Genomic DNA, 26,274 nt, shown 5'->3' on the forward strand with positions numbered 1-26,274 from the left:
CCATTCCATGCTTTAGTTTTCTCATGAACACAGAAAAGAAGATTACATACAAAAATAATTTGTATTTAGCATGTTGCTGTTCAATAGGTTTGCCTCTTTTGGTTTTTCTTAGTACATGTAGCTTAATGACATCTGATTGATGTATATAAACCCACCAATATTTTATGGGGAGCCATGGTTGCAAATTTAGTATATTTTTGATATTTTTTACAATTACAAATATAATATGATAGTAAGCAGTATAAAGTTTCATTGAATACTAAATGCTGTTAAATTATAAATATAAATTTGTTATCCCACTTTCTAAGTGCCTTCCCTGGGTACCATGTATGTTTTAAAAGAACAGCTCTGCTAATAATCAAATATATAGAAGAATATTACCATTAATGTTGACATGACACCTGTAGCTACTTGAAGTATTCCTGTTAAAGTATCATACACATCAAACATGGCTTCCTTATCCTCCTGAAAATAGAGATAACTCATTTCTGTTATGGTTACAGGTGCTTTCAAGTTTAAGCCAAACCTATTTGCAATTTACATCAGTTTAAACTCACAAATGACAAACTCCTTAATCCCAGCTGAAATTTGTACATGTATATTATAAAAAAAAATGTTGGATACTACTTAAATACAAATCAAAAAACTAAAACTAAAAACTACTATAGTTCAATAAAAAAGGTTGTATTCAGCAAACATCAGCAACTGGTATAGTTTATGTCATGTATAAGCTTAATATATATTGTAATATTTTTGTGGAGGATGTGCTGTTTATAGCAAATCTTTGGAAATAATTGTGCAATTATTAACTTTTAGAGATTCCTGACATTTCAGATCTTTACATATTGTAAGATACATCTATCAATTGTTGGATTGTTATGTTGCCTTCTAGACATCTTTTGGTTATTTGTGTTATTGGGTTGCTGTCGAATATGTCCCACATCTCTTTTTATTCATTCTTACCTGTAAATCCTTGTTGTAAGTACTAGGAACTCCTTTTAAGGTCATCATAAAACCTGTACACTGTTAATATAACATATGCATGTAATAAATTATAACACTCTACAAACGACTAAATGCTTAAATATCTATAACATAAATATAATGGAGAACAGTTGCTAAATGTAAAGTAAAATTTATATTTAGTGCATGTAGTTCAGAACCTGATTTGAAGAAAACGAATTCAAATTTAATATTTTTACTGTTATCTTAAAATAGAGGAATACAAAACAGTTTGTTAAAAAATTTCCTGTTAAATTTTTAAAATCATAATCTGAGGAAAAGCTTTGAAAAGCCATTAGATTCCATTCTAAAAGAACAAGTTTTGCTTTATAAAATTGTCAATTTTCACCTTCAAGTATATGGTACAGACACTGGTCTTTGGTTGAAGACTGTTGTATGTTGATCTATATACATCTGTTTTTTTTTATTAATTGTGTTTTTGAATTGTTTATGTCTATTTCATAAGTACCCTTATTGTATTTTACATATCCAAAATTTCTCAATCTACATGGTTATTTTCAATAGTTTACTTACCCTACCATACATATGACCAGCTTTTCCACGGATTAATTCCAAGCTGTCAGCATTCTTCTTCTGGGGCATTAGACTACTACCAGTGCTGAAATTTGGTGAAATATTTGTAAAAACTTACTATAAATCTTAGTTCTAATATGATTTAACCGTAAGTATAGTTTTTCTTGAAATATGTATCAAATTGAACCATGACTAACACTAGAACAACTAATCCAAAACTATTTTCCAAAAAAGATATGCACAACCACAGATAAACAGCTATGTCACATTTCATTGCATTCAGAGGCAAAACATGGAAGAACAGGTGTTTATGATTTTCTGAAATTTTGACAATAAAGTCCAATTATTCTGGAACAAACAAGTTTAGAAGATAAATCAGATATAATGGGTGGGGATCTGAATAGTTGATGTATTTAACAATTTACGATGAAAGGAGGTGGGGCACAACACCAAGAAACAAAACTTAAGGTGCACTGTAAATTTTTCATCATGTAAATTAATCATATACCTATGATATAGGGGTAGGGACCTTAACCATTTTTGAAATATCTAAAGATTCATTATATGGGGGTTGGGGCATGACCTCAAAAGACCAAAACCCTTATAGTCACTGAAACGGTCTTGCCATGGGGAACAACAATATATATGGTTTTTGAGTAGACATGTTAATCTTCCTTAAAAATCAATTCTAGGATCTGTAGGTCAAACGTCAAATTCAGAGGTCATTATCAATGCTACGTGACATATTGTCTTTCGATGATTCACAGATGTTTCAGATATCAAAAGCCTATGTTAAAGGATAAATAAGTTATGACCCAAACACAAAATGATCACAAAAATTGAAATTATTTTGACCTTGAGGTCAAAGCTCTAGGTCTTGTTAATATGCCACACAATACCTTATTGTAATACACATTACTGCTAAATACCATAATTCAATGCCAAAAGATAAATAAGTTTTTGCCAGAGAAGGCTGAAGAAGAAGAAAAGCATTATGTTGCCATTGTCAAAGGGGAGACAAAATGAAAAAGATGCTTTTGTTGTTTTGAAATTTTCTACAAGTAAGGTCAGATCTGCACAGTAAACAGAATAGCTTACCTGTAAGCATCTGATAACTGTACATAACTAAACTCTTTAGTACTGTACAGTATCAAATCTTCTGCCCATCTACTGAGGTGTACACTTAACAAAGAACCCCAGAATAGAAATTCAGCTGAAATAATACAATGCAATGTGTAGTATATTTAAAAAAATGTTGAAGATAATGTATTACTAAAACGTTCCATGGATGATGGAACCCAGTGTCTCGCCTTCCATTGCTACTGTCAGTATAAAAATGTACAGTTGACTGACAAGTCAATTAATCAGTAAAATACAGGAATTAATTTTTTAAAAATTCTGGGTCTTGAAGAAGCATCTGCCAAAGTTTTATAACATTCCATGAATGTTTAACAAAGTTATTGATGTTATGTAAATGTTTACTGCAAAAAACTAAGACAAACTAAGTCAATCTATCAATAAAATAAGAAAAACACATATTTTCAAAATTTTGCTACAGACATAATCTCTTAGACCTATCACTGGGTGCCACATACCTAAGATTACCCCTGGTTTTTGGTGGGGTTCAAGTTGCTCAGTCTTTAGTTATTATGGTGTGTTTTGTATACTGTGTTTTGTATACTGTTGTTTGTCATTTGGTTGTTTTTTCAGGTTTTTTGCCATGGCTTGGTTAGTTTGTTTTGGACTTGTGAGTTTAAATGTCCCTTTGGTATCTTTTGCTTCTCTTTTAAAATCATAAAAAGAAACTTCTGTCACTGTTTAATAAAATTTTAAGAAGTTTTGACATGATATTGATGTCTAAAATACTTCAACCCTAGTCTGTATTTAAATTTGTACTGCAAAAATATTAACCAGTCCTTTTTTTAGTAAAATATAGAAAAATGAAAAAAAATCATTTTCAAAATTTTGATCTGGATATTTTGGTAATGAAAAATGCTTCTACCCATGTTTCGTAAAATTCCATGAAGGTTTGACAAAGTTTTTGATGCCTGTAAAATATTAACCTTAGACTGTATCTTAATGGCAAATGCAAAAAACTAAGTCCATTTATCAGTAAAATACTGGTACAGAAATATGAAAAATATATTATAAAAATTTTGCTCTGGTTACTTACTGTCTTTTGATCATAAAAAAGCTTCTGTTCAATTTTTATAAAATTCCATAAAGGTTTGACAATGGAACCTAAATGTTGATGCAGCTGACCATGACATTGCTGTGAGTTGCAAGCCTTTATAAAAATATATCAAACATAAGGCCAACTTTAGGTAATTTGTTAAGGAAATACAAACCAACAAAGTCTCTGTCACTAACTGCATCCATACTGTTCCCTGACACTTCCTTAAAGCTAAGTTCTGTAAATAATAACAAAGTACTTTAAATTGGTCATTTGACTTTACAAAAGGAAAGTTGATCAAGAGAAACTGTACATATAAGTAATATAAATTGCAATTCAATTTATTTTATGGGGTAGACATATTTGTGTATTTTAGGGTTAATCAAAACCACTTATTTTGAAACCCAATAAAATTAATATTTTCCACTGATTTGTCTTATGTGAAAAGTCTGAAAGCATGGATTTAAAAAAAAAATCACATTTTCATCACTGACAAAAAATGGAATCACAAATAAAAGAACTTTCAAAGTTATAAGAGTCTTTCAAGCATGCAGTAATTACCAGTATATATATATTATCATGGTGACCAAGATGTAATTATGATATGAATCTGTTTTGAAGTAAATATGTCTCATTATAATAGATCAGTGTTATGACTTTATCCAACAAAGAGTCTTAAGACAAGTATGCAAACCTTCTCAATACCTCTCACAGAGGGGATTCCACAATCAATTTGGAAAATTGGCAGGCCTGTCACAGCATGACAGGCAACTTACCATTAACAACAGATCATAGAAATGGTCTTCCTCTTTACTTTAACACTAGCTCTTTGATCAAGTTTGCTTTGAATTGTTAATAAACATTTAAATATGATGAGTTTGGTGCAAAACATTAAGACTGTTACCTTGTGCAAGGAATGGCCTGTCAATGTTAAATGGGTTACCAGCCAAGGCACCACTGTTAGAAACACAATATGCATCATTAAACACACAATTTGTCAATCAAATACATAACATGGTTAATCATACAAAAACATAACATGATTAATCATACAAAAACATAACATGATTAATCATACAAAAACATAACATGATTACTGTAAATTCAGAAATGAGTGCAATGTTTTAATTTGTGCGAAAAAATGCAACAGTATGAGGTTCGCAATAATAAAAACTTGCATTCATAATTTCAGCAGTGACTTATTCCTTTTCAAAATTTTTGCAATCGTATTTACTAGATCTCACATTTTCACCAGGTATCAGTGATTTGCTTTATTAAATGTACACATTAATTTCTGAATTTACAGTAATTTAATATAACAACATGATGAATGTTATGGAAATATAAATGTCATTAGTTAAAACAGTTAAAAAATATGAAATATACAAATCCATACATAGTTCTAGTCTTTTTTTGACATGTGGTTAAAACAAAGTACAAGGACATGTGCATACACATCAGAGGTACTCCAACTGTTTCCCTCAGATGAGGCAAACAAAACATTTGATATGAACAATGTATATTATTTTTGAAAGAAAGGGATGGGGTAGATGAGAAGACCTACAAAAAGCATACAAGATACTTAGGAATCATCCCCTATTGAAGGAACAACACTTTTGGAAATCTTGAGAAAAAGTTGAACTATAATGATATCTTTTACAGCAAATCAAAATGAGACATGCTGATCTAGCTTTGAATTTGTTAACTTTATACAGAATTTGCAAGGAACATCAACACATCAATTAATTTATACTGGTGTTCAACAGGGTTTTTCTTTTTAGGTATTTGTTTTTCTTCAATTAAAATATGTACAATAGCATGTTGAAAGCACCAATTGTATAATATGACTTTTAAACAAAAAAATAATGCTTTCACACAGAAAAACTTTGAAATTAAATGCTAAATTTTTCATAAACAAACATCCCATATACACATTGCAATGAAAATAACAATGGCCAAAGAATAAACACCATGTTAGTAAATAATGCAAAAACACACTATAACAATACAGTACACATCATTACAGTACCTTCCTAATGGTAACACACTAGCTCTGTCGGTAAGCTGTTCTAATCTTTCCACATCTCTTTTCAACATCCATGTATAACTATAAAGGCATACAAATTAATGAGATTTAACATTAATTGTGACTAGATCCTACAGTAAAATTTGTCTCTATACATCACAAATAAAATCAATAACCTGTTCAACACATGTAGACAAATGGAAATGTTTTAACCTTCCTAATGTAAAAAGTATCCACATTCAAGGAGTCCGACAAACCTTATTCCCCAGGCGTTGTTTCACGCGTTTTAATTAATCTTCCTGATGCAAGTTATTATAAACTTATACAGTGTTAATGATATGGAGACTTTTCCCCATTACAACTGTTTTTACACATGTGAAAGTGAGTTAAATGTTTTATGCTTGTATGAATATTGTCAGTGCTTCATAAGCCTCTAAAGGCTGGCTGGTATATTACCCCAGTTTACTATTGCTAATGTATTGAAATGTAGTTGTGATGTTATATCATGTAAATTGTATCAGGATGCTCTTTATACTAAATAAATCTAAAACTTATTTAAAGACCAAACAGCCTATTCAGTTCTACCAGTGATTTTTCCTTAAAATTTTGTGTGGAGGTATTTTATGATTTGAGGAACAAAATATGATGAAAAAAATTGGGGGTCACCGACTTAGTTTTGTCACTATAGCAACCTCAGTTTCATGTTTTCCCTAATATTAACATGATAATTGCTTGTTATCTTATCTCTAAAAAAAAATCCTTTATATCAAACCTAAAAGCATAATTCTTGTTTCACGTTAAACAGTAGATTTGTGTCTATCAAATACAGGTTCAAGAGTTTAAGACTCTTATTGTTTTGATCTTTAAAAATATGATTTATTTCATTCCCGCCAAAATAAAAACGTAAAAATGAAAAACGTTTCCAGTATTAAAAAATATCTACCAGTGATTTCTTCATAAAAATTTCAAGAAGGAAAGTGCCATGCGTACTCTTCAAATTAAAGCAAAAAAAAGTGTATGTCACCGACCTTTCAAAAAAGTTATGAGTAATTTTCATGTTTTTTCTCGTTCGTTTTGAAGAAAAGAGTTGTCTTTCTTCAGAACATTGAATCTGACGTCATAGTACAAGCTTTCCTTGCCGGCGCACTATTTGAAAAAAATCGCAAGTTGGGCGTTTGAAACCCCACATTTAAATTTCAAAGAATAACAACTACATTCACCAATTTTATTATCCGGTAATACAAGAAATAATATGCATGTATCAGTATCAGATCTCATGATGTTGTTGCCGCACATTATTAACCTTCAGAATCACCATACGTCGGAATGAAAAACTATTTGAAATAACTTTTTACGCCGCTTTTGTTAGGAAAGTCTGTTTTTGTCCTCTGCCCCTCATTAGCAAAATTATTGCACTGGCTAACTTACAGACTATTTGAGAAGTTTGCTCTAACGCACTCATTCGCTACTGTTGACAGACGGTCAAACATAAGCATGGACGGACTTCTTAATACCATTATTTTTCCCGACTAAGACGAACGTATAGAAATTATTCCATCTAGTTTGTGAATTCATTATTTCTGAATATTTAAGATATACTGAGGAAATTAAAATTATAGGTATAATATATGAATTAAAGTTTTTGATTCTAAAACGTTATACATCCATTTAGCCTATCATAAAATACAATCCCTGTTATTACTACCTCGCGTGTTTTGAATAAACGAGACAGTAAATATAAAATACAAAAAGTTTTCAATTCAAAAATTAATTTAGAAATAATTTTCCGTTAAAAACTACAATGTAAGATTTCTCATAACAGGATAAAATATTATGAATCTAAATTGCTTATTTTGGGAATTAAAACAAAGACAAGGTTGTTGCCGGCATTGAAAAATCGAAATTTGTTTTTAATCTATCAGGTCATTGTAGCTTAAAGAAAGTGAGAAATTTTATGTTGGATATTATTCTTGGAGCAATTGTTTTTGTCATTAGTTAAATTTACAACACCGAATATTTTATTTTAATTCACATTTGCTGAGTATTAATTTTATTAATATGTTTTGCCTTACAGCTTATTTCCTAATGCTTGTAGAGTAAAGCTTTGGTTGGCTTCCTTGATTTGTTTGTATAAATGTTTATTCAAGCTTTGTAATTAAGAGTGACATCTTCATATATAGGTATGTAAAACTGTATATATGATATTTAAATTCAATTGGACGTTATCCCAATATAATTATAAAAAATATATAAACAAGGCAAGCAAGCTAACCAAAGTGTTGCTCTACATACATTAGTAAATTAGCTGTAAGCTTCAGTGAGATCAGGCGAAATCTTTATCATTTCTCCTTTTTTGAAATGAAACAAATGACAAACGACAATGAACCTTTGTCATAAGATTTTGTCAATTTAGCAGTATAAATAAATTGCAAGATCGGACATTATTTTACGAGAATCGTCAAGAAATAAGTTACATGCATACGTTGCCAGTATGTCAAAACTTCTAGAAATTATTGTTTATCGGCCTAACCTTCTGAATACTCAATTTGAAAATCACATAAGTTCAAATTATAAGCTTAAGACATTAAAATTTACCAGTGTAAAGATACACAGGCGTACGAGATTTGCGCCGATTTAAAAAAAAATCGATCTTTCATTTGCGCCGATTTGATTCCTTCAATAGCGCCTATTATATTTTGTTATCACTAGCCCGATACTATATTTAATTTACGAGTAAATATATGTACACTGTACATGTAGTAAACCTAGAATTTATACTGGTAATATATGGAAATAAACAGTGTTTCCTTATGTTTTAAGATAATTTTGGTCATATTGTTCGTGAACTTCGTTTTGACACGAGAAAGTTGAAAAAAAAAGCAAGAAAAAGATGAACTTCGTTGTTGGCAAGTACAACAAGTATAGAACAGATGAAATGACAAGAAGCAGATGTGTGGCATATAAATACTCGGCAAGAACAGATAATAATTCATTGTTTTACGTTTTTAGTGATCTTATTGGGGTGCTTTAAAATAATTCATAACATATGTACAACTGGCTGACAAAAGAGGTTTACATGATAAATTAAACAAGAATGTGTCCATAGTATACGGATGCCCCAATCGCACTATCACTTTCTATGTTCAGTGGACCGTGAAATTGTGGTCAAAACTCTAATTTGGCATTAAATTAGAAGGATCATATCATAAGAAGCATGTGTACTAAGTTTCAAGTTGATAGGACTTCAACTTCATCAAAAACTACCTTAACCAAATACTTTAACCAAAAACTTTAACCTGAAGCGGGACAGACGGACGAACGAACGGACGCACAAACCAGAAAACATAATGCCCATAAATTGGGCATAATAAATGGGGCATAACAATAACTTTCACCTATAATTTACCTGTACACAATCGGCGCAAATGAAAGACAAAATCTACGCAAGTGAAAGAAAATAAAAATGAAATGCAGATCGGGGTAAATGCAAAAAGTCGAGTTCAAAATTTATATTTTATCATTTTTATTAGAACGAAGGTTAAATATAGTGTAGTTTCATTTGTGTCCATTTGTGTTTAATTTCCACTAGATATCAGCGCGACACTTAATTCCTCTTTTCTTGCCGGGAAGACGTATTTTTTTAAAGCGTACACCATGTTGGAATCCGTGAAAAACGCGAAATAGGACGTTATAATTTGACGTTTTCTCATTGCTAGAAACAACGTCATAGAGCTTTTATGTCACTACCAAGTTGCGTTAGTTGATGCGCATAAACAATAGGCTGTTTGGTCTTTAAGGTAAAGTCAGAATGATTGAATGTGTGTGAATGTAATCCAAATAGAATTATCAACAGTTTTACAAAAACACCACAAGTGAATAAATCTGGTCCAATAACTTGTTTCTTTTGCTGTGAGATCATTACAAAATTTTCACAAAGTTTCATAAAGTTATCAAAAGGCTAAAAAACATTGAGACCCTTTACTAATAGTACTATTTTTGTTTCTGTTCAAACAGCATAAAAGCATGAGACATAGTGATGCAAATTTCTATTGTAAATTCAGAAATTATTGTGAGGTTTTATTAATGCAAATAATGTGACTAGGTGAGTATCGCAGTAATAAGAACTTGAATTGTGATATCTTATACATATATCTGTAGATTTTCCTGAAATCGCAATAATTATTCTCGCATTTTTGTCTATTCTTAAAAAAATAGCCATAATAAATGCACGCAATAATTTCTGAATTAACAGTATTTTAATCTCAGTGAACATTTTAGTTGTACCAGGTCAATCCTTCATGGGCATGGACAATCACAATAAAATATAAAGTTTTTTTCAAATATAAATAAACAGCTGCGCCACGAGCCCATGATACGCCCGTCGTCTTGTGTGTGAGGTTTTATGCAATAATCATAAATCGTTTCTGAGATACGGCGCGACATGTGAAAACCCCCCTTTTTTTATAAAAAAATCAATAACTCTAAAATAAATTTTGAATCATCACCAAAAAGTATACAGATCTTTAGATTAATATAATTAAGAAGTGTGTAAAGTTTTAAGCAATAACCATAAATCGTTTTTGAGATACGGCGCGACATGTGAACCCCCCCTTTTTTTACAAAAAACTCAATAACTCTAAAATAAAATTTTGATTATCACCAAAAAGTATACAAATCTTTAGATTAATACAACTAAGTAGTGTGTAAAGTTTTAAGCAATAATCATAAACATAAATCGTTTTTGAGATACGGCACGACGTGAAAAAAACATCCCCCTGTTTTAGTTACAAAGTCCCGTAACTCAAAAAGTTTTAATCTTATTTTCACCAAAAAGTATACAGATCGTTTGACCATCATAAGAAACAACTATGTAAAGTTTCATGAAATTTGGATAAGTCGTTCTCAAGTTACGGTGCGACATGTGGACGCCGGACAGACGGACGCTGGACATTTGTATACCATAATACGTCCCGTCTAAAATTTTGACGGGCATATAAAAATAAGGCTTGAAACAGCTTTTAAAATAAAACAATTAACAATCAAATATTCCATGATAATGTTATGCACCTTAGTAACCAATGGCTCCATCTGATTGGCTGAGCTCTTTGTAGATGTGTGTATCCTGGTAACAATACATCTATTTCACTGTCAAAATAAAACAAGTGGTATTATCCATCATTTCCTTTTCTTTGAAAATCTACTTTGGAAATCATGAAAGAATTCAAATTTCCTTAAACATTTCAAAATTTGTTAAAGTGCAAACATTAATTTGAGCAAAACACAATCACATGAAAACGTTTTAATCCTTAAAGTCACATCCTTTTTAATATATAAAAGTATTAAGTACTGACATCATACATGTATATAATAATTAATAACTTACTTTTTCGCTCTTTCAACAAAAACAGATATTAACTGGATAAGTAAGGACTTCAATGATTTAGATGCATCAGATAACCATAGTCTCATATCTGTAGCCACCTGGTCATTACGGCTACGCCCTGTGTGTAGTTTCCCAGCCACTGGACCAATTAACTCCTGCAAAACAACTTTATAGTTTACATTTACCCCTAGTCATTACAACTTAATCCAGTGTGTAGCTACCAAGTGACCAGACCAATCAGCTCTTGTAAAACAACCTAAGTTTTTACATTGACAATTATCTCTTTGCTTCCCAATTAAAGATATTGGGAGAAAAAAAATCACAATTGATCACTTCAACCCTCCCAAAGTTCCTGCATCAATTCTCTTATAACAAATAAATGTATTTTGAAAATCAGAAATTGTATGAAAAAAATTCCAGACTAGATATAAAATGTATGTAAGAAAAATACAACTTGCTGATTCTATTCATGAAAAGTTAGTGACTAAATAAGAAAAGATCAAACCTGTAACAATGACACAGTTCACCTAAAAAAAACATCAAAATAGATGTTTTCCATGGATGAAGGGTGACATAGTCAAAATTTAAAAATCTTGCTAAGATGCCTCTTTACAGGAGTTGGCATCCATGGACATATGAAAACACTACCTAACAAATCTGTCATTACTGACTGCAATCAATGTATGTGGATTTACTACCTTTAGCATCCTTTCATTTGCTGTATGTATATCTTCATCACCAGGTTTTATGATGAAGCTTCCATCTTCCCACTTACTGTATACCTATTATAAATATAAATTCGTTTGAAAAATAATTTAACATTTAAATTTACTTTGCTACATACCTACATACTTAATATAGCTGTGTTTGCTCTCATGGGACGCCAAAAATAAAATTTAAATTGTTTGATGTTGCCTACCTACACACTTAAAAAGCCAACCCCAAAAAATTTATGACACAAACCATTTCAAACTATTTTTTTATTAAAGATCTTTTCCTGCTCTTACAATGTTTTCTTGTCTAAATTGTAATTTATGTTGTTGGCCAAAAAAAAACAAAACAAAAACAAAATCCCTACCTACCTACCTACCCAACCCTACACAGCATGGGTAGGCAACATCAAAAAAAGAATTTGTTAAGGGTGGTCTGAACAATTCTTAAACATTTATAAGAGACTTAGAAACACTTAAGTTTACTTCAGTCAGAAAAAGGTCTTGCAAAGGTGAGGCAAGCTGATTTATCGAATTTGAATTTGACAAGAAGAAAACCAACATTATTTACATATAGTTTTACATTTCTGTATGTGTATCTTCCAGTTAAACCAATTTCAAATACTGTAAGCCTACTTTTATATGCAACTTTCAGGGTTTTTTATTTTGGTAAAAATAGTATAGATTCATGTTTCTTTCCTCTTCTAAATTTCAAATTTTGCACAATACAAACTATGGGGAAATATCTATTATGTTGGTTACTAGAATGAATAATTTTGATAAATCACAAATTCCAACTAAAAGTTTTTTACAATAATGTCAAATAAACTTTGTACTATGAATAACAAATTTATTTTGTAAAAAATGTTTCTCTACTTCTTACAACAAAATTATTATATTTAAATTTACCTGTGTACGTTACTTTATTTAACACCATTTTGTCCTAGTTTAAAGTTGTTTTTTTTGACAATGAAACATCTTTTTTATTTATATTGTGTCATAGATCAAACTTATTCGTTCAGAGTATATTTACTTGTTTTTGTGTATTGTCTTTTTGATCGAGTTAAGTCATTTCAATTGATATTTTATTGTGTTCTTTTTATGTTGTAATGTTATACCACTGTTTCAGGTTAGGGTGAAGGTTGGCGCCTGTTAAAACGTTTAAACCCGCTGCATTTTTATGCACCTGTCCTAAGTCAGGAGCCTGTTGTTCAGTGGCTGTCGCTTGTTGGTGTGGGTCATAAGTGTTTCCCATTTCTCGTTTTTTATATAGATTAGACCGTTGGTTTTCCTGTTTGAATTGTATTACACTAGTCTTTTTTGGGCCCTTTATAGCTTGCTGTTCAGTGAGCCAAGGCTCTGTGTTGAAGGCCTTACTTTGACCAATAATTGTTTACTTTTTACACATTGTGACTTGGATGGAGAGTTCTCTCATTGGCACTCATACCACATCTTCTTATTTATACTTGTTACATGCTTTGTAATAACATTGAAAAATCCTTTTCAATACATCACAATTTAATATTGTGAACTATTATCACCACAACTGACTTTCATCTTTAAGAACAGACATTCAAACATTTGATACTTTATAAGTATATTTGTTATTACTACCATTTAAATACCAAAATATCATTAAATATAGATGATTCCTCCATATTGTTTTAATTTTAATCTGCAGACTGTTGCTATTTTTTACTATGCACAAAAATAACTGAACCTGTTCTAATCCTTTGAGAATGAGGTCTCTTTCTGTCTCTGATAGTAGTCCTGCTTTACATGTAGCCTTCACATAAGCCATACTACCCTACAATGGTATAAATATTTTTTTCTTCTCTGTTTATTGTGTATTACATTCATGAACCGACGCAAATTGATTACTTTCTTCAGAGACGAAAAAGGATTTCTGATTGATTTTATCACCTGATTAAGATACATGAACCACTGTACCTTTTCCAAATCATTTATGTAGATTTTACATATGACATAGGAGTATAACCAATTCAAATCGACAGGAATTTAGTTTTTGTTGGTATATCATGGAAAAAAGACTGTGCAAAAATTTCCTGGTTTACAGTATATTTATACACATATTAATAAACATATGCATATGCAGACTGCTTTAAATTACAACTAGGTATTTAATCATCTATTTTGCAGTCAATCTGTCTTGGTTTGATGGAATGAATTAACAAAGAGACCAGACGAGTTGGTTAATAGTTTGTCCTGTTGGTTAGCAAAATAGAATAGAATCTGGGATCAGTTTGAAATTCAAGAAAACCAGAATAACCACTATTTCTAGTCCTTCCTGCAAAATCAAAGTATGCTTTCCTTAGCCTTCTGTCCATACCTTTAAATCTGCTTGCCACATTCTCTTGTCATATGATATGGAGGCATTAAACTTCTCCATGATAGGATCAGTCTCTCCAGTAAATCTGCCTCCCCATAACTTGTTACCCTGAAAATGGGAAAGAAATAATATAAACAACAGTTCTGTCTGGATTTTTTTTCCCTCCCTCTCTGGTCTAATCATCACCATAGAAATGCTGAATAACCGTAATTAATAAATAGAGCAATGCATTCTTCTTATTCTTATTAATTATGCATTATTATTAAATTAGCATGTATACACTTCTTTTGAATTTGATATTTTTTTATTTTGCCAAGGACTTTTTAATTTTCAGTTTCTATTTTGGTACTTTGAACAGTTTTGAATGTGAATGGAGGCAATATGATCAAATTTCAAAGTTCCCAGGATATTTAATGTACTTTATATGCTTATGCAGTGGCGGATCCAGGGGGTGTTCTGGGGATTGGAACCCATCCTTTTTTTGTTTGACAACTAATGCTTTTACATGGGGACATATGATTGGAACCCACCCTTTTTATATGACTTGCATGTGTTAGAACCCCCCTTTTAAAAATGGCTAGCATGCGCCTGTTATGCCTTTCTATAAGCCTTAATTGCTTTTATTAGGTCTTTCCACTTTTCTGTGGAAAGACCTATTGTATTTGTTCTGATTATTATTTTTTTCTTCCGCCAAATTTTGTTATCGCGTAAAATTTTTGTTTCGCAATATGTCGCTAAGATATTTCTTATATAGTATCATACAGTTTAAGCGTTTTTTATTTTCACCCTTTCTAAGCCGAATAATTTTCTTTGTAAGAGTTATCTCCCTATTCACTGTTAATCAAGTGTGTGCATCTCCTTTCGTAACAAAAAAAGATATCGACAAAATTCTTTTTCTTAATTGTTCGTTACATCCTCAAGAATTTTTGGCTTATTTGGATTGAAGCAATTCGATGAAATTTTAAAGGAGTTATCTACCTTTACCAAATAAATTTGTTGGTATGTTTTTTTAACTCATAAACCGTTACCTGGAATCTTTTTATATGAGGTCCTTAGGTCCTAACTTAGAAAATGAGGTCAAGGTCAAAGGTCAAGGTCAAGTTCTCAATTTTGACTTTTCCTTGTTTTTGCATTTTCTGAAACACTTTTAAAGATATATATGAAACAACAAGTGCAAAATGTTTGCTTTATTGTAATGAAGATATGTTACATTTGGTCTGAAACAATCTAATGGCATCTTATAGGATTTAGTGCCCCTGAAATGTCCAATTATAAGGTTAATTGGTTATTACTTCAACTTGGTTCATTAAAAAGCCATATGACCTTTTACAAAAGGTTGGATGACATATGACCTTGAAAAATTACAACCGGAAGTGACCTTGAGAAAACCGGAAGTAGCCATTTTTGCATTTTCTTGACGGAATGTACTCGGAATCCATATATTTTGTAATTTTGATACATTAACTTATCATTGAAGACTAGAAACGACTTTCGATAAACCGGAAGTTGTCAATTATCTCCTGGTTTACAAGCAAAAGTATATAGAAACTATATATTTTTGGAATCAGTGTGAAAGAAACTATTATATGAGACCAAGTGACATTTACTTCACCGGAAGTAGCTAATTATCTCCCTTATTTCACTCAGAAGTATATAGAAACCACTTATTTATCGCATCAGTATGAAGAAACTGATGATAAGATGCCAATTTTAACTTTGAGTAAACACGAACTAGCTTCTTTTTAATAAATTTTAAAATTGCTGTGGAAAGACCTTCAATTGTTCTCAGAATAATTGGTTTTTAATTTTTACTTTTCTAGTTCTATGGTTCATTACATTAGGAATGTCAAGTTATCTACATGTATTTTCCCAATAATATTTTATATGATATACTTTAATTTGTAACATACCTCTTGCAGAGTTTTATCTGTCATATCTTCACAAGAGTATCTGGAAAAAAAATCACAGCTGTTGAAAATAACAATTTAACCTTTTTTTTTCAATTTTTATAATGACCTTATCATAAAAGTTCACATTTAATATACGACGGTAAACAGAAAAAAAGTCACAGGAAAAAAAGTGACAAATTTGGAAGGAAAAAGGTCACAGAAAAAAGTCATACTTTTGGTAAATGTAGGGAAAAAGTCACAAATCTGATAGGAAATAATGTCCATTTTTGTACACATTTAATAGTATTTCATTGCTTTTCTTTTTCTTTAAAGTTATACAGAACTTTCAATGGTAAATAAATGAGATATCATTAATCAAAAAAAGTATATATTTTTAAAGGTTTTAAGTGTTAATGGTCCAGATAGTAGATGATTGACGGAAATGTAAATAGTCAATTGAAGCCATTTAATTAGTTAAATAACCATCTTTTGAATAGATTTAAGAACTAGACATTTTTATGTTCTACATTTTGTTTTAATCTTGGAAAATTCATTAAATTACAATAAACACAAACATTGAAATACCATATCCCTGTATCCTAACATTAAAAGATGTTGAAATATTCTGAACCACTATTCAGTTGATATTATTTACTACCTACAATTTCAAGCAATTTTCCTGTGACTTTTTCCATACATTAGAGATAATTATAATACTTATAGATATGAGTGTTGCCTTTTACATCATCATATGCGCCATAGTATCCAAAATCCTAAAATCAAGAATAACATTTTTTATCATTGTAAATAGATACCTGATTTTGGGTTAATACCCATAAATGGGTATAATACCCATTTACGAGGATCTTCTACCCCGATTTCCCGAGAACTCCCAAGAACTGAATATTGACCTGAGAACCAATATGTGTTACCCGAAATCTTTATTTCAAATGGTGTTATACTGTCTAAGTATAAAAGTTTATAAGTATAAAAGGTTCTCGGGTCAGTATTCAGTTCTCAGGAAATCGTGGTACCGTTCTCCAACCTGTTCAAGCAAACATAATAGGCACTGGCTATGATTACACACAAAAAGTAACAATAAGAAATTATTATTGTTACTTCCGAGACTAATTGCCGAATGTATTTCTGGACAGGAACCTGATTTCATACAAAAATTGCAGGTAATATCATTTTTTTTTATACCTGCATTTATTTTTACCTGCAAAATTTCACATTTGCAAATTTTCTTTTTTGTGTGCAACATCAAGATACTCTGTACTGTCTTCCCCCAATACATTGTTTTACATATTTGAACAAAGTTATATGAATAGAAATTATTCATTGAACATAGCAATGACAAATCGATAGCACATTTTCAAATATTTAGAATTCTTTAAGCTATTCATTTGGTGGCAATTCCTGCATATCTAGTATGGATCCTTAGGTTGCAATTTGAGGCAAACACATTTCAGGTGGTTTTACTCAAGACATCCGTCCCAAACTATAGATCCATATATATGCATGTCTATTCCGCACAATAAACAGTTCCATTCTACCGTGTCCTTCTTCAGCAATATCTTGGTTTATTTTTTTAGCATTTTCCAAGACTCATAGGAAATTATCTTTTGATCAGAATGAGATTAATAATCTTGTCAAGTAAAATTCGTAGGAAATTTCTTAACTGGAGCAAATTGTTCCTCTGAATAATAATAGTCAGTTTTTTAAATTGATTTTTACATCACATTTTCATTGTTTTATCAATTTCTCAAATCGCCTGCAAATCAAACATTTTTTTTAGATCAGTGCCTGCCTGAATATATTTTGCAGGTAACAAGTAATATTACCTTCACCTTCAATTTCCATATGAAATCGACCCTGTTCGGAAAAACATTTCGGCAATTAGTCTCGGAAGTAACAATATTATTTCCTTATTGTTACTTTTTGTGACAATCACAGCCAGTGCCAACATAATATGACAGATGGCAGGTTTAATTTCAAAAAATATAACAAGAGTGCACACGCTGAAATGTCTCGCCTTCTTTACTAACCATTGATATTATGTTGATAGTCCTAAATATTAAGCTTTACTACAACTATCAACCTTACATGCATTCAATACACTAAATATAGTTGACCTATTGCTTATAGTTTCTAAGAAACAGACTTAACCAAGAAAACTAAACATTGACCAATGAACCATGAAAATGAGGTCAAGGTCAGATGAACCATGCAAGGCAGACATATACACCTTACAATCAACCTATGCATTAAATATAGTTGACCTATTGCTTATAGTATCCAAGAAACAAACTTAACCATGAAAACTTAACATTGACCAATGAACCAACAAAATGAGGTCAAGGTCAGATGATACCTGCCAGACAGACATATACAGCTTACAATCCTATACAAAAAATATAGTTGACCTATTGCTTATAGTTTAAGAAAAACAGACCAAAACACAAAAACTTAACACTGAGCAATGAACCGTGAAAATGAGGTCAAGGTCAAATAAAGCCTGCGAGACTGACATGTGCATCATAAAATATTTCCATACACCAAATATAGTTGACCTATTGCATATAGTATTAGAAAAAAAGACCAAACTCAAAAACTTAACTTTGACCACTGAACCATGAAAATGAGGTCAAGTTCAGATGACACCTGCCAGTTGGACATGTACACCTTACAATCATTCCATACACCAAATATAGTTGACCTATTGCATACAGTATAAGAAAAACAGACCAAAACACAAAAACTTAACATTGACCAATGAACCATGAAAATAGGTCAAGGACAAATGACACCTGCCAGACAGACATGTACACCTTACAATCATTCCATACACCAACTATAGTTGACCAATGGCTTATAGTATTAGAAAAACAGACCAAAACACAAAAACTTAACATTGACCAATGAACCGTGAAAATGAGGTCAAGGTCAGATGAAACCTGCCAGACTGACATGTATCCCTTATAATCATTCCATACACCACATATAGCTGACCTACTGCTTGTAGTATCTGAGAAACGGACCTAATCACGTAACTTTAACCTTGATCACTGATCCATGAAATGAGGCTGAGGTCAGGTGAACCCTGTCTGATGGACATGTAGACGTTGCAAGGAACCCATATACAGTTATCCTATTACTCATAATAAGTGAGAAATTTACATAACAAAAAAACTAAACTTTTTTTTCAAGCAGTCGCTGAACCATGAAAATAAGGTCAAGGACATTGGACATATGACAGACAGAAAGTTCGTAACATAAGGTATCTGCATACAAAGTATGAAGCATCCAGGTCTTCTACCTTCTGAAATATAAAGCTTTATACAAATAGTTTACGCCGCCGTCGCCGCCGCCGGATAGTAATACCTATGTCTCACTTTCTGCGACTTTCGTCGCAGGCGAGACAAAAATCTTATCAAGCTTTCTTCAGAGAATAAATTTTGATGGTTTAATAATGACTAATATAAATGAAGAAAGTTATGTTTTAAAACTTGTACTAAATATGATATCTAAAATAACAGAAAATCGGGATACATTACTAAATCAGGTTACAAGAGCGCAATTATTTGTTTACATTTTACCGGCAAGTTTTTTACCACAAGATGGTACTCAGAATAGAATCCTGTACAGCTTCTGATTGGATGATACAGAATTGGAATTACTTTTAATTGAAAGCTTATCCAATTAGGTTTAAAATCCAGAAAATCAAATTCACATTTTGCAAAGTATAGAAAATATCTTCCATTTCTGCACGTCGGGCCATTAAAAATATGCCTTTTTCAATAAGCGAAAAAAATAGACAATCTTTTTCAACTGCATTTTAAGTCATTTTTTGCCGCATGACCAGGTTTCATGTCGATCCGGCCCCACGTCGATCCGGCCCAAGTCGATCCGTCCCACGTCGATCCGGCCCAACGTCGATCCGACCCATATTTAAAGTCAATCCGGCCCAATAAAAAAATATATTTATGAGGATTAAAAATAAAGATATATATTAATTGTAATTCATAAATGTTTATGAATTTTATTATGATGTAAAAGGTGTACGGTAAAAAAAATTGGCCTTTGACAAATATTTTCTTTAAAAGAGTTTAAAACAACTATGTTGATTATGTTTTCATTACAAGTTTTCAAGATTATTGGGTATAATTATAATCAACATTAATCAGCAGTAATTAGCATTTTCTTTCAATTGACTGTGATCCTTTGTAATAACAAATAGTTACATACACAACGGTACAAGCCGATCCCCAAGCTGATACATACAAACTTTATTTTTTGTTTTAAGTTCTTAAAAGAAATGTTTGATTTGCCGAATCCTTTCTATAAAAGAGGAGACAGAATGCGTTTGCTTTTAATATATATAGGAGTATCTCTGCTGGAATACAGACGCATGGTAAATGAAGAAATAGATGTGATCTTCACGTGCATCGAGTGTAATTATTTTGTTATTATCTTACAATAAAGAATAATGGATACTCATATAACTTGTTTTTTATCTACACACAACTATTCAAAATATTGTCAACTTAAAAAAAATATATTGACTATATTCAATATTACAAAAAAAAAAACGTGTTATAGAAGCCTCTTATGTTACCTGAAAAAAAATACAATTAATTATTATAACACATAACACCAAACAAAAGATCAAACTATAAAGACCAGTGATTACGTAACTTTAATCAATCAGGATTTGATTGAATTAAGTGATCACGAGTGGCATTACCTTAGTTCACAATCATTAGACAATTGTTGAATAAACAAACCAATTATAGACTAATGATTTGATAAAACAAGTCAATATGATGAGTTAAATTTTATAGGTTCCATTGGACTGTAAATATTTATTAAGCTTTTCTGTGTGTGAATTAAATAAAATAAAAATCGCCATGACGTTCAAAGTTATCATGGAAAATAACTTTATATTAATATGTTGACGCTGCTATATAAACAGACACAATCACACTCATTTTCGTATCGATTTAAAATAATTCTTTGACTGGTACTCCAATACTTCACTTACCTGTTGTCATCCATCATTTTTACAAATTCCATTTAAATAAATACTGTTAAAATTTGTTACAAAATCCTCCAAAGTCAATATAGTTTATTCATATTTTATTATGGGGCCGGATCGACGTAGGGACGGATCGACGTGGGCCGGATCGACTTGGGACGGATCGACTTTGGGCCGGATCGACTTGGGGCCGGATCGGTTTGGGGACGGAACGACCGGATACCCATGACCATATATATTTTTTTTGGTTGTAATGCAACACTGGCATTTCTAGTAACAGGAACTGCTACCCGTTTTTCCCTAGTTTGTGTAGTCTTTGAGAAAAAAATACGGAACACCACTGGTACCCTATGGAAAATGCATTACGAATAATTGCACTCTTGTAACCATCAAACCCACATATGAAATATTAGAATGATAGAGTTGTCTCTCCTTGTTCAAATCTAGCAGGATATCCTCAATATAAAAATATATATATATATGTGCATTAATGTTGACATTTTTTTTCTCTACTCTTATACAATCAATACAATTATTACTCTAATGAACCATTATAGTCTAATTAGTTTATTGTTTAGTTTGTTTACTATATGTTATTGTTAGGAATAACCTGCTCTTCAAACATTTTTGTCAAAGGGCACCTTGATTCAGATTGGTTAATAAAATTATCTGTATCTGCTTCAATGATTTGCAGGTTTATAAATTGGTTTGATTCTCTTCAAGCATGTCTTAACATTTAATGAAAATAGAATGAAAACAGAATAAACATCATGTCAAACAGCCTTAACAGGGATGGAAATTAAAATTTCAAGTGCTACCCCAGTGTTTTAAGATCTATCAAAAATGGTGAAACTTAAGCAGCCCTGCTCAAATTCTAGGGGCCATATACTACTGGACCCCTGTGAATTTCCATTCCTGTTAAATCTGTATTTGGTAACCTATTTCCAATGATCTGTCTTTTCAACTCGTCGTTCCTTTTCCCGCAAAAATAATTTGGAGTTATTGTTCTTTACTAGGGGACGTAATTGATAATCAGATATGTACAATTTATGACCTACAGCCTCCGATCTTATTTTATTATAAGGTAATTTGCCTTGATTAGTTATCTTTTTTAAAATTCGTATATTCACACAATAACAAAGATCTTTAACTTAGAACTCTAAGTCTTATAAACGACTGACAAATTAAAACACATAATTCCATAGCGTAGCAGCAAATCCATAAAACATATGCAAGCAATACAATTAAAGCAGCAACTTATTATTATGATAAACCTGAGACTACTATTACACTGTGTTATAGTAGTCTCTGGATAAACACATGCAAAACCAATGCAAAAAATACATATAAAACACATACCAGCAGAACATAGCAGAAATTTTCAATAAAACCAAGAACGTGCAAAAATTAATGGTAGTGACATTTTATGCATAGACAAAACTAGTAATAAAGCTTATTGATTATAGCTAAAGACAAAAGATTATTAAATATCAAACTTTAATAAATAAATTTGGTGTATTTACTGTCTTCTGATTGGTTAAAAGTATTACATGTTGTCAATTTTTATGGCGACACGCCCACTCTGACGTTGTATATTCATACGCCAACATGTGTACATATATGTACGTCGTTATTGTTAATATAAATAATATAAAAAGCTCTTTGAGCCTTATGTTTGATAGAAATTTATTATTTTGAATTTATTGAACCATAAAATTAATTTTTGACTTCGCGGATTATGTAAAATGTGAAGAGTCAAAAATTAGTTTATGGTTCAATAAATTCAAAATAAATAATAGCCGTTCATTAAATAATTGAAAAAAAATCACAAAAAAAAACTCAGTCACATAGCAGGCTCCGTCAAAGTTCAAGTCTGAGGCAGCCGGTGAAGAAAAATAATGACACCATAATTGCAAATACATCATGGTACCGTAAATTTCCAGCAGGAAAAAAACCCAGGTAGAGATACAATTTTGAACTGACAAAAAAATTGATAGTCTCCTTGTCTCATTTGGCAAGGAGTTCCACAGCTTCCTGTCTCATACTAAATTTTTATTACTGTACCTTCGCACGTTTTATAGTTATATTATAACCATCCGTAAAATATTGAAACAGCAAACTGAGATCTCTGTTCAAGTAAACATATCCTCATTGTGAAAGAAAGTTACTTTAATGTACTGAAATTCCCTAGAAAGAACATACATGTAGGTACTAGTATTCATAAATTGGAAAAAGATACATTAAAGATTGATTGACAGCCACAAACAATCTAAAAAGAACCTGATTAGGCCTAAAGTTTAATTAACCGCAATTAGTATATGGTCAAGAAGATTCTATTTTATGTAAGTATCGAATGGGACAAACGTCTGATGTACTTCTATGCCGAACAAGAAGAGTTGTAAACTCAGTGAATGCATATGTACACTAATATGCATACGATGAAGACATAGTTTTTTTCGATCAGCTTAATTCAGTGACGCCTGGAGCTGGCTTGTCAATAACTACTACAAGTCCTTTATTATTTATTAATGTATGTTGATCATTGTCATGTTGCTTATTCTAACATCCGACTCGGACTTCTTTTAAACTGAGTTTTACTGTGCGTATTACTTTGAGTTTGTTTATCCCACATTGGCTAGAGGTGTAGGAGGAGGGTTGAGATCTCACAAAACACAAAACATTTTTAATCCCGCTGTATGTTCCTAGTCAGGAACCACTAGCCTTTGTTAAGCTAGTGTGTGTTTTTTTATATCTATTTTGGTTCATTTGTATGTTTCGGAGTTTAGTGTGGTGTCCATTTCGCTGAACTAGTTTACATTATTTTTCAGTAGGGGCCAGCTTAAACCCACATCCTGCAGTGCGGGACTTTCCCGATGCGTTGAAGACCCATTGGTGACTTTGTGCTCTTTGGTCGGGTTGTTGTCTCTTTGACACATTCCCCGTTTCCATTCTCTATTCTATAAGAATTAATACGCTCTCTATAAGTCCAAAAAGAATTCGTATAAAATGTGTTTTTCCATGTTCAGATTATGTAGATTCTAGTCAGTATAAAAAGTGCAAACAGCCATAATGTAAAATTAAAAAAAATACCGAACTCCGAGGAAAATTCAAAACGGAGTCCTTTATCAAATGGTAAAACCAAAAGCTCAAGCACATCAAACGAATGGAAAACAGCTGTCATACTCCTGACTTGGCACAGGAATTTCCTTATGTAGAAAATGGTGGATTAAACCTGGTTTTATAGCTAGCTAAACCTCTCACTTTTATGACAGTTTGACAAGAACATATACGTGTTATCATTAGAATGAGCCATGATAAAAAAAAAGTTTACTTCCTCCACATTAGACAGAGAAAATTTAAATGCAAGTTTGCTGAAACATACGTAAACATCTATGATGATGATAATAATAATAGTAAATACATACCTTATACAGTGAAGATATCCAATTATTTCAATGTAACGGTTCTTGTCAGTTTCTGGCTTCCAACGAGATTCGTCAATAGTCTTGGACAGTTTTATTAGAATATTTGTTTGCATTCATCCAATAAAATACCCATATATTTTCTGATATTGGATTTAACATATGGGCTCTTCATTAATGTGTACGACGTGTATTCTGTTATGTAAACTACTTCTACGTGTATCTCATTATACAAACATGCTCAAAAGTGTTTGCAACAAGGTTTTGGTTTGTCTTTTTCTTTTGTGTTCATTTGGAATCTGTAGCACTGCGGTTCATAATCTTTTGTAGATCAGTGCAATTAGCTTTAGAAAAATCATACTAATGATCATAAGTCACATTAATGTTGAAACGGAACATGTTTAATAAGTTATTTTAACGTGGTTCCGAAAATTGTTGCCTATATTTTGTATTTTCTAATATCATTGGATCAAATGTTTAGATATAGAATGAGGTTTACTTTATGGCGTTAAGAAGGTTTAGGACGTGAATGCCTTTAACATCAGACACATTCAATTGCCTTTCTGGTACGATTTGATTAAGTTTGGTTGAGGATGACTTTTGGTTTTGTAATTGGATGCAATTAAAAAAAACGTGTAAAAGCGGCAATATTGTATAATATTTTCTTCAATAGTAATATGTAGTGATGAACATTTTGTCTAAAATTTATCTTTACATGTCGAGTACTTTTTTTTCAAATGAACTTCATCTCTAAATGATTGAATAAGGGATAGTGAAATAGTGGTGTCGGTTTGGAACACAGGCGCTTGGGACAAGGAACATCCCTTTTCTAGTTATTTTTTTAATTTACAGATATTTATGAAATATCTTTATTATTTTAGCTTTTAATGTATATAAAATGTTTTGTCCATGCCAACACAACCTTAAAATATTATAAACTGCTTGCTTATGGAATAAGTGTGTGTGTAAGATCGACACCATTTGGTGCGCTCGAAAGGCAAAATTTAACAGAAGAGCATACACAAGAATGGCAAATAGAAATATTTCGCTTGCACATAGTATAAATATGATTATAGCATGTATAGCTACGGGAAATATAGTTCGAAATACCCTAGTGTCATTATTTGTTTGGTGCGTAATTTTAACTTAACAACATTCTATTCAAACTACTTTTTTTATAGTAATTGAAGATTGTCGTTTGATTAACATTCAGTGACAAATATTTCATGCATGTGTGGCAGTTAGGATTATTATGTCATTGTTATTTCCCTTGTTTAAAACTATAAATTTCATATTTCTTTATTTAATGATTTACATGATGCTTATTAAGTATATATTTGTTAAATTGAATACCTATTGCTATTTTGAATTCATTGGTTAAAGATATTTATTTATATTCTAAAGTTTAGTATTTGCATCGTTGCAAAACATTTATAACCTTCTTCGGAAACTTATATATTTTATATAAGTGGTTTGAAATTATTATGTTGAATTGTCTGAGGACTGACGTTCAATCCAATCTAGGAAAGCCGTGCTATCCAATCACCCTTTTAAGGTTAGTGCATCTGCCATATGCCTTCTTAATACGGGTTAATATTGAAGTCATTGAATGCTCCATTACTAAACTTTTGGATGTTCTACATATTGAATAAATTATATATTATTTTCACTGTTTTTGGTTTTCATTTACATAGATATTTATATAGCGCTTTTACATTTGGCATCCATCGTCTCCGTTTAAATCAGT

General features: G+C 31.3%; 1 protein-coding gene across 1 annotated transcript in view; it reads right to left on the reverse strand.

The window, feature by feature from the left end:
- LOC127712095 (argininosuccinate lyase-like) overlaps positions 1–22,121 on the reverse strand; it is a 51,882-nt gene extending 29,761 nt beyond the window's left edge. The window contains 14 exon segments of the mRNA XM_052218304.1: positions 382–465; positions 964–1,023; positions 1,537–1,621; positions 2,635–2,749; positions 3,885–3,947; positions 4,614–4,666; positions 5,739–5,816; positions 10,803–10,880; positions 11,119–11,273; positions 11,817–11,900; positions 13,549–13,635; positions 14,179–14,286; positions 16,089–16,128; positions 22,044–22,121. Coding sequence (XP_052074264.1) covers positions 382–465; positions 964–1,023; positions 1,537–1,621; positions 2,635–2,749; positions 3,885–3,947; positions 4,614–4,666; positions 5,739–5,816; positions 10,803–10,880; positions 11,119–11,273; positions 11,817–11,900; positions 13,549–13,635; positions 14,179–14,286; positions 16,089–16,112 — 1,074 coding nt within the window. The 5' untranslated portion in view covers positions 16,113–16,128; positions 22,044–22,121.
- Between the last annotated feature and the right edge of the window lie 4,153 nt (positions 22,122–26,274).

The sequence above is a fragment of the Mytilus californianus genome, unplaced genomic scaffold (assembly GCF_021869535.1).
Source record: "Mytilus californianus isolate M0D057914Y unplaced genomic scaffold, xbMytCali1.0.p SCAF_8, whole genome shotgun sequence".
NCBI lineage: Eukaryota > Metazoa > Mollusca > Bivalvia > Mytilida > Mytilidae > Mytilus > Mytilus californianus.